At 40.9% G+C, this 9,144-nt stretch overlaps 1 protein-coding gene across 1 annotated transcript in view; it reads left to right on the forward strand.

Moving 5' to 3' along the window:
* Positions 1–9,144, forward strand: part of ern2 (endoplasmic reticulum to nucleus signaling 2) — a 16,296-nt gene that overhangs the window by 1,658 nt on the left and 5,494 nt on the right. Inside the window, exons 2-13 of the mRNA XM_008284413.1 lie at positions 350–467; positions 559–592; positions 2,594–2,666; positions 2,754–2,826; positions 2,954–3,076; positions 3,175–3,276; positions 3,941–4,000; positions 4,119–4,335; positions 5,644–5,722; positions 5,927–5,999; positions 6,665–6,789; positions 8,905–9,046. Coding sequence (XP_008282635.1) covers positions 350–467; positions 559–592; positions 2,594–2,666; positions 2,754–2,826; positions 2,954–3,076; positions 3,175–3,276; positions 3,941–4,000; positions 4,119–4,335; positions 5,644–5,722; positions 5,927–5,999; positions 6,665–6,789; positions 8,905–9,046 — 1,219 coding nt within the window. The remainder of the gene's footprint in view (positions 1–349; positions 468–558; positions 593–2,593; positions 2,667–2,753; positions 2,827–2,953; positions 3,077–3,174; positions 3,277–3,940; positions 4,001–4,118; positions 4,336–5,643; positions 5,723–5,926; positions 6,000–6,664; positions 6,790–8,904; positions 9,047–9,144) is intronic.

Consider the following 9,144-nt stretch of genomic DNA (forward strand, 5'->3'; position numbering starts at 1 on the left):
AAACATGCAGGATTGTGGCCCTCGAGGACCAGGATTCGACACCCGTGGTGTAGGGTGTAGTGTTGGTAAGGCAGGGGGAATAAGGAAATCCTGCTAAATGAAGAACGCAGCACAGTTATTGGAGCAGAAGCTCTGTAACACCATCAACTCCTGCCAGACCTGACACGCTCACTCTCATAAACTCACACACCCATTGACACACACACACACACACACACACACACACACACACACACGCAGTAGTCAAGCTATGTTGAAATCGTGGATACATGACACGGCTGAGCTCCCTGTCAGACAGCTGGCATAAAATCTCTCTCTCTCTCTCTGTCTGTCTCTGGCGACCCTTCAGGTTGGAGGGGTCAGATCAGTCCCCCTCCCAGAGTCTCTCCTGTTCGTCTCAACCCTGGACGGCAGTCTGCACGCCGTCTCCAAGCAGTCGGGAGACATCAAGTGGACCTTAACAGAAGGTTCATACACACAGAGGCCAATACTATTACCTGACTTTTTCTTTCACTGTGAAATATTTCTCATGAAGTTATTCTTTTTTAATTTTTTCAGACCCTATTATTCAAGTGCCTGTCGACCTCACAGAGTAAGTAACACATGCATACACAAGTGTGTCTGCACAAAGGGCTGGGTATTGAACCTCAGTGCTTTTGTTCCACAGACTGAAGTGCATTTATAGCAGACGGCGTTGAAAACTGTAAAGTCCCAAAGCTTTGCACTCTTGTTTATTTTATCTTACATCAGATAAAGCCATATTTAAATAAAATGTAGGCACTTTTAGACTATTATTAATACTTTTGTATTGCTGCAGTATAATGACAATCAAGGTCCTTCTTTTATTTTATTATTGGTAGTATTCTTGCACGGCTGCCTGTGTTTAGGCAAACTGTAAGAACTGAGAAATTAAAATAGGTGTTTGTTAAGGTATTGTGTTAGAAAAGAAAGAACGAAAGAAAGAAAGGAAAGAAAGAAAGGAAAGAAAAGAAAAGAAAAAAAGTGTGTATATAACAAGTATAGGAACTAAACTACTGAAAAATACAACCAATTTGACCAACAGCACTGAACATAGAGCGGTAAGGAAAAGGATAGTAACTGTTGGAATTATTTGGAGTTTTTTTTGTATTAAATGGTCAAAATGTGATCTGATCTTCATCTAAGTCACAAATACAGACAAACAGTGTGCTTAAGCTCGTATGCAAACAATTATAATCCTTTCTTTCTTTATTGAACACACTGCTTAAGCATTTGCAGTGCTTGTGGGAAAACTAAGTGAAGATGCAGCGAATAAGGAGGGATCGGTAGAGACAGAGGTCGAGACTTGCTGTATTTGTACTTTTTAGAGGAGGCAACAGTGTAGAGTCACACCTTAGCCATTTTAAGGCAAGAAGGGATTACAGTATTTTTATGGATAACATCTAAACATGTAACTTTGGTACACAGAGAGGAGTGTCAAATTAACAACGTGACAAAGTCTTTACAAGTGGCTGAACCTCCTTAGGAAGCAGTGACCTCAAACAAATATCTCTGGTGCCTGTTGATAAGATCTGCACAATGTTCAAAAGGAATTTTGGACTATTTTTCCTGGAAGAACTGCTTCAAACTCACCGTATTGTTAGGATGTATGGTGTCAACGGCTTTCTTGAGGTCATTCCAAAGTATTTCTGTAGGGTGAAGCTCTGACTGGACTGCTCCGAAAGGCACAAGTCCTTTGAAGTCATTCTGTAATAGTTTTACTTTGAAGTTTAGGGTCAGTGTGCAGCTGGCTCACCCAACTTCTGATGATTTAAAGCCAGACTGCCACTCTGATGTTATACATTTGGGAATCAGTTCCACCGTACTTCAATTTTGGGATTATATTTTCATGCTACAGTGTCTTTGTTAGCCCGTATGTAGTGCCGCATGTTCATCTCTTACTGTTCAACCTTAGTTTTATCAGTCCACAGCATTTTTTTTACTGGTCGTGTTGTGGAATGTCAAACTTCAGGCACACAGTGATGCTTTTTTTTTTTTCTTTTGAGAGCAGAAGCTTCCTTTGTCATGTCCCACCATGGACAACACGCTCCATGTAACCGTACACCACGATTTCGTCATGAACACAGATGTTAACCGGTTCCCGTTTGAGCCTTTAAGCCTTTAGCTGCTACTCTGGGCTTCACGTTGAGCGTACATGTTGTACTTTTGGAGCCACCTTAGCTGGATGAATGTTTCTAGAAAGAGCAGTAAAAACTGTCCCCATTGAAAGACAGTTTATGTAACTGTGGACTGAAAACATTTAAAAACTCTGACATTACTTCCCAGTTGTGTGCAAATTTAAAAATTCATGATCACGTCCTTTGAAAATCATTTTTGTGAGCGATGGATCACAAAAGCAGATGCTGTTTGTGAATAACAAATTCAAAATCTTTGTTGTAATCAAAATAGCTCTCACCCACACCTCTAATCTCACTACAACGATTGTACTCCAGCTTTGTAAACTTCTCCCTCCAATTAGCTTCTGCTGATGTCATTATGCTTGAATGATATCTTCACATGCTTTATTCTCGTATATTTTAACCAATGGACTGGTGTGTATGTGTGTTTTATAAAGGCCAGGCTTTGTCCCAGACCCCAACGATGGCAGTCTGTATGTGCTTGGTGGGAAGCACAAGGAAGGCTTGATGGTAAGGAACGCTGCTTTTGTGTGTTTGTGTTGTACTTTGTGTTCAGGTCTTCACTTTTACAACTCTATTCTTTTGACGTATCTCCAGAAACTGCCTTTTACCATCCCAGAGCTGGTTCAGTCAGCTCCCTGCCGAAGCTCTGATGGTATACTCTACACAGGTAGGACACCGTGTCTAAGAGAGAGAATGCAGATGTTATAAACGAAGACACAAACATTTGGCATAACTCGTCGCTGTTCACTTACGGTTTTGTGTATGCATCTGTGTGTCTTTATGTGCGTATGCAGGTAAAAAGCAGGATGTGTGGTTTGTGGTTGATCCGGAAACGGGCAAGAAGCAAACCAATTTAATCACCTCCTCCACTGAATCCATCCGCTTCAGCACTCCTCTGCTCTACATAGGACGGACAGGTATGTCACACAGGTAGCCGCACACATGCCAACCGTCATGTGGCTGAAGAAGTGAAGCTCGATGGTTATATAAGAATCCCTGTTTTTTTTTTCTCCAGAATACGTGGTTACCATGTATGACACTAAGACACAGAAGCTGCGATGGAAGGCTACCTACAACCATTACTCCGCTTCTGCTTACGATGAGAAGCAGGACTACGGTAGGTCCCTGCACCTCATTCATCTACTGTACACGCTGAGAACTGACTACATGAGAGCACTGAAAGACTGACAAAACTGTGTCTTTGGAGACCTGTGTCTGATGAGCATGATATGGCAAAACACAATCCTGTAGAGTCTCATCACTTTAGTGCAACATTTAGATCAACAAACACCAGAATGTTTTTTAATTTTTTTTTATTTATCTAACTGCTATTTCTAAGGCTGAGAATATGTTTTCTTTATTGTTTCATTGCTTGCAGGATATCTAAAAACATTTTAAGTGATTTATCAGCATTGAGAGATAAATCATAAAAAGATGCACAAGAATGAAACACATACCTGTTTATACCTGTTTTATATCTATGACTGTCTGTCACTGTGCATTTTGATACAGATACAGACTGTCATCTAGATATAAACACTTAAAAGATGTAAATGACAAATCTCATGAATTGTGCAGGAGAGGTACCTGTGACATGTTGTCTAGTCAGATGTTTGCATGAAAACAGCCAGATAAAGCGGTCTAAGAATGAATACAGCTAAGAAAGACGGATTCACTGCTAAGCACAGATCCTCAAAGAATATGTTAAACCTTTTGAAAGAAGTTAGAAATGTTGTGTTTCATCTTTTAAAACTAACTGGCTGCACCTGCTTGTCCTTCAGAAATGGCCCATCTGGTTTCAAGTGGAGACGGCCTTGTTGTGACAGTTGACAGAGAGTCAAGTAGGGGGAGCTGTTTGGTTTTTACGATGTGAATATTGAATTAGTTTTATATGTGTGGGTAGTAGATGCTTCGTCTCCCCCTTCTGGTGGTGCGGTGTTGCTTTGCTTTGCTTTCCAGGTGACATCCTGTGGAGTCACAACTATGGCTCGCCCGTCATAGGGGTCTACCTGTACTCCGGGGACTCACTGAAACACGTCCCTCACCTGTCCCTCGCCATGGAAACGCTACGCTTCCTCACGTTCTCCTCTGCCGGCGACCAGCCAGACGCACGCTCCACCTTGAAGTGGAGCTATCAGTTTGTGAAGGAACAAGCCAGCGCCCAAGCACAACTAGTGTAAGAGAAATTGTTTATGCTCATGCTCCTGCACACATGTGGAGGAAGAGAAGCTTGTTTTGTTTTCTCCTGAGGTGACATCCTCTGTCTGGACGCTTTATTGATAGTCATTCATAATAAATATAACTAAAAGGCTCATGGACGTTGCTGAACAGTTTCCTTGTCTGCTGCTATTTGCTGTTTTTGTACTTGCCTCAAATTTTAAGTGATAGCACATGACAAGTTCTTCTCATAAATTAAATTAACACACGAGGTAGCTGCCAAGAACTGCTGAGTCTTTATCTCCATCAGGATGCTGCCGGTTCTATTATCACATTTTAACATCCGCATCCTAAACAAAAAGACGAGCTGTGTCTGTAGCTCATTTCATGCTGTTACCACAGCAGCAGAGAAATAAGGGAAAGAAAAATGCAGTGAAAGCCTCCAGAGTCAAACTTGGGATGATGTGTTTAATGGTCGTACTTAACCCCTGAAGTCAGAGGAGACTGTTTTTTTTGGTTTTTTTTTTACCTCCCTAGTTGCTTTCAGTCATTTCGCTTTTATTGGACAGGAACAGGAAACATGGGGGCAGAGTGAGCAGTGACCGGAGACATGATATTTTCTAAAGGTCACGTGCTGTCTCTTGTTTTGGTTGTGCTGTTGTGCACTAATTTACAAAACTGTAATGTATGAGATCTATTTTTATGTGGTTTTTAATGGTCACTTTTACAATCTTTTCTGTGCCGTTGTCATCATGAAAGTTTTATTTTATGTCTGTGAAGATATGTTTACAGATTGAAAATTAAGTTTGTGCCTCAGATTTACAGTTCTTAAATGAAACTGTTGCCGGTTCGCGTCCCGGTGGGGGCACCGGAATCTTTCTGCGTGGAGTTTGCATGTTCTCCCCGTGCAGCGTGGGTTCTCTCCGGGTTCTCCGGCTTCCTCCCACACAGTCCAAAAACATGTTGAGGTTAATTGGTGATTCTAAATTGTCCGTAGGTGTGAATGTGAGTGTGCTTGGTTGTCTGTCTCTAAGTGTAGCCCTGCGATAGACTGGCGACCTGTCCAGGGTGTCCCCTGCCTTCGCCCTAAGTCGGTTGGGATAGGCTCCAGCCCCCCCGCAACCCTAATGAGGATTAAGCGGTGTATAGAAAATGGATGGATGGATGGAAATGAAACTCTTAATAGTCTAGTTCTGGAAATGTAATCATCTATTGTCCTAAGACCAGTCTGTCCACTCCATTGGATAAAAATAAATTGCTACAACTATACAAAGAAGCATGCAAACAGCTGAGTTGAGGAAATCACCCAGTCTTTGTTTCCCTTCAGATCCACTCTCTATGTAGGAAAGTTGGATTCCCACCTCTACGCCTTGACTTCTCTTGTGCATCAAGGAGTCTCATTAGTGGTGAGTTCAAATGTATATTCTGCTTTTATCATATATATCAACAACCAGTTTCCTCTTAACATCAACATTTGTGTTAATACTCCCTCCTGGTTTAACAAAACACTGTTAGGTTAAATCACATCAGTGGAGTAAGGAACTGAAAATGACCGAGATGATAATAGGACAGGTGCTATGTGACTGTTTTGTGCTTTTTGTTGCATTGAGATCACACCGTGCACTGATGTGTGTTATCCACCAGGGAGCACAAACAGCCAGATGAACCACTGGCTGCTGACAGGTAAACGCAGACCGACACACACACAGCTTACAGACAGCTTCCTTCAGCTGCTGAATTGGATCCATAACTTCTGAACAATGTAGAAACAAACTTTTTAACTTCTTCAAAACTGCACAGCTGGCCTAACCAGATGAAATGATGTCATTTATCTGTATTGATAAAGTTCCTACTTAAAGTAAATGCACCTACGGCCACAGAAAACTAATATGAAAATATGTTGTAAGTGCTACTACCAAATCAAGGAGCAGTCTAGGTTCTGTATTTTCTTGTGCAAGGATTAGTCACGTACAACTATTTTCAATGTGAGAGTGATGACTTTTAGCAGAGAAACTCCTGATCACAAATAAGCACTGGTTACAGATTAATCTCACAGTGAATAGTTATTGATTAATCCCCATCGGCATTTCTTAAAACTGCAACGTATTTGCCATCCATAAGTTTACATTTAGCTGAAGACATGTTAAATTCCCCCCAAATTAAACTGTTGTTTGTTTGCAGAGTAAAGAATACTGGATAAGTTTTTTTAAAAAAAGGTGCAAAAACTCCTTTAAAATTGAATATCTCTTGGGTGTGTTGAGCAGACCAGATAATGACCCCAGCCCCCGACACAGACAGATGCCTGTACAGATGTAAATGCGTCGTATCACTGTGTTTCTGTGCTTTAGGTCACCATGAGCTCCCTGCAATAGCTAACACCAACATGCTGAAGGGTTTTCCAGTCAGCCTGCAGCATTCTCCTCGATCCTCTGCCTCCCCGGCCTGTCCTGCCTCGTACTACCACGAGCGCTATGTGAGTCACGAATACTTTTGTGTCACAATGATCCTTATTTGTCAGGCCATTATTGTCCATAACAGCCCATTTCAAGCTGTGCCAGAGACCAAAATAAATTATGTCATAAATAATTAAATGCATTCTTAAGAACCACTTTGAGCACAAACTGCTTCACAGAAACCACAGAACACAAATGGAGATTAAAAAACGGCAATGCTTTTGTTGTTATTTCCTCTTGTCCTTCAGTTTGTGCTGCTTGTCTACATGACTCAGGACCGTCTGATTCCGACCGTGCTGATGCTAGGTGGATGGCTTGCTTTCACATTCATGTATTGCATTGTAAGTTCATGCGTTTGTAAGTTCCGCTTGGATGGCCCCGCGCCGCTGGACAACCCGAGGCGCGGAGTTCCACATACACAATGAATGGAGGCGGTACAATTTACGCTTCTAGTGGACACGTAGCATGATCTCTGTCGGGATTTCAGTTAACTGTCACCATCTCTCACTCAGCGTCTCATCAGCTGATGCTCGCGCACAAACACCATCCTCGTCTTCCTCAGACTGTCTTGTAATCTTTTGATTTAAACTGCTTCTTGCTTCACAAAGACAGCAAGGCTGTATAGCTACCTGTAATTTCTGGGGGATTCCTGCTGAGCTTTGCTAAAGAATTTTTCTCAAGGTCATGAAAGAAGAGCAGGCATAACACACAGGAATGACTGAATATCATTTGGAAAAAATTCTGATCATTAATAGTGTCCATTATCATTAATAGAGCCCACCCACAAAACAAATAAGGTTGGATTTCTGAGCAACTTAGCCTCATGGGAAACACAGAAAATGGCCTTTTTATAGGACAGGGCTCAACTTAACTCTTGTATAGGTCAACTTAATCATTAAGTTCCTGTTACTTAGAAATGTGTTTTAGTGTGGCTTAAAAGCTTCTTCTCCTTAGTTAAAACATTATGTTGGATAAACTTAAATACTTTCATTCATGCTGATAATCATTAAGTTCATGTCACTTAGAAATGTGTTTTAGTGTGGCCTAAAAGTTTCTTCACCTAACTCAAAACATTGTGTTGGATCAACTTAAAAACTTTCATTCATGTTGATAAGTATTAAGTTCGTGTCACTTAGAAATGTGTTTCAGTGTGGCCTAAAAGGTAATTCATCGTACTCAAAACATTGCTTTGAATTAATGTAATTCTGCCAGCAGTTGGCTTAACTTAAAAATTCTAGTGGAAAACGTTAACATATTTTTTTTTTGTTGGTCCAATGTTTTATTTTTTAGAGTGTACGATAGAAATGTTCTGGTTCACCTAGTTGTGCTCAGCCCACTTTGTCTACTTCTGCTTAAGTTTGAAGCCTCTGCCTACCAAAATGTCACTGATAATCCCTCACAGAAAAGGTATGAATATTTCATGCTCAGCTGTTGTTTACACATGTAGGTGGAGTAATCAGTAGTGACAGTACAAGCAAGAGAAGAACAGTTGTTTTACCCGAGGAGAAAGTCAGAGTGATATCTCTTATTAAAATGCAACCCTCTTTTGTGGTTGCATTTCACTCTGGGCTGTCGAAGCTGCTCTCTGTGGAGTATTTGGACTAGAAATCCCCACAAATAAGTTTTTTTATTGGATCTCTGGTCAGATACAGTAGTCAATACTGTATCCTCTGTAAGTTGTAAACATCATAAATAGCACGCTAAGTCATTGCATTGGATTAATTGCTTAGTAACATAACATGATAGACACACTAGGTTATAAGCTTAAAACTACAGACTCACTAATCTAATTAGATCTTGTAGCGTCTTCATGAGTGCATATGTATATTAATTAGTACACGACTCTAAATGTATTTATATGGCACGATTCCACACGATTGAGTGTGATCTATAGAGGGAAAAAAATTACATGTTTTTATGTGCACATGTACGATATGAAACCTAATAATTGCGCCCATGTGGCATGCAACGACAACTGCATTTCCTTTCACATCTGGGGTGAATAGTAATAATTGTGTTTTTATTCTGCAGCTGTATTGCAAAGGAAAAAAATCTTACAATCTTCTTCAGTATTTTCAGTCCTCCTAAACTCCACCAGCATTTAATGTGATGCGTATCTGTGTGTGTTTCTGCAGCGTGCACCCCAGCAGCTAAGAGCTCAAAGGCAGCTCGAGGAGGCTTTTGAGCACAAGCAGACAAATATGCAGACCAACACGCAGACGGTGACCTCGGTTTCTTCAGTTGTGACCCTTTCTACCGACGTTAATGTCTCCAGTGGTACGCAACTTTAAAAACAAGTTCTCTCTGTTCTGCTCCCTGTATTTAATAATGCTGTGTATGAGTTCAAACATTTTTCGTTCTTTATTTCTTTCTTT

Source organism: Stegastes partitus, unplaced genomic scaffold (genome assembly GCF_000690725.1).
Source record: "Stegastes partitus isolate 25-593 unplaced genomic scaffold, Stegastes_partitus-1.0.2 Scaffold357, whole genome shotgun sequence".
Classification (NCBI taxonomy): domain Eukaryota; kingdom Metazoa; phylum Chordata; class Actinopteri; family Pomacentridae; genus Stegastes; species Stegastes partitus.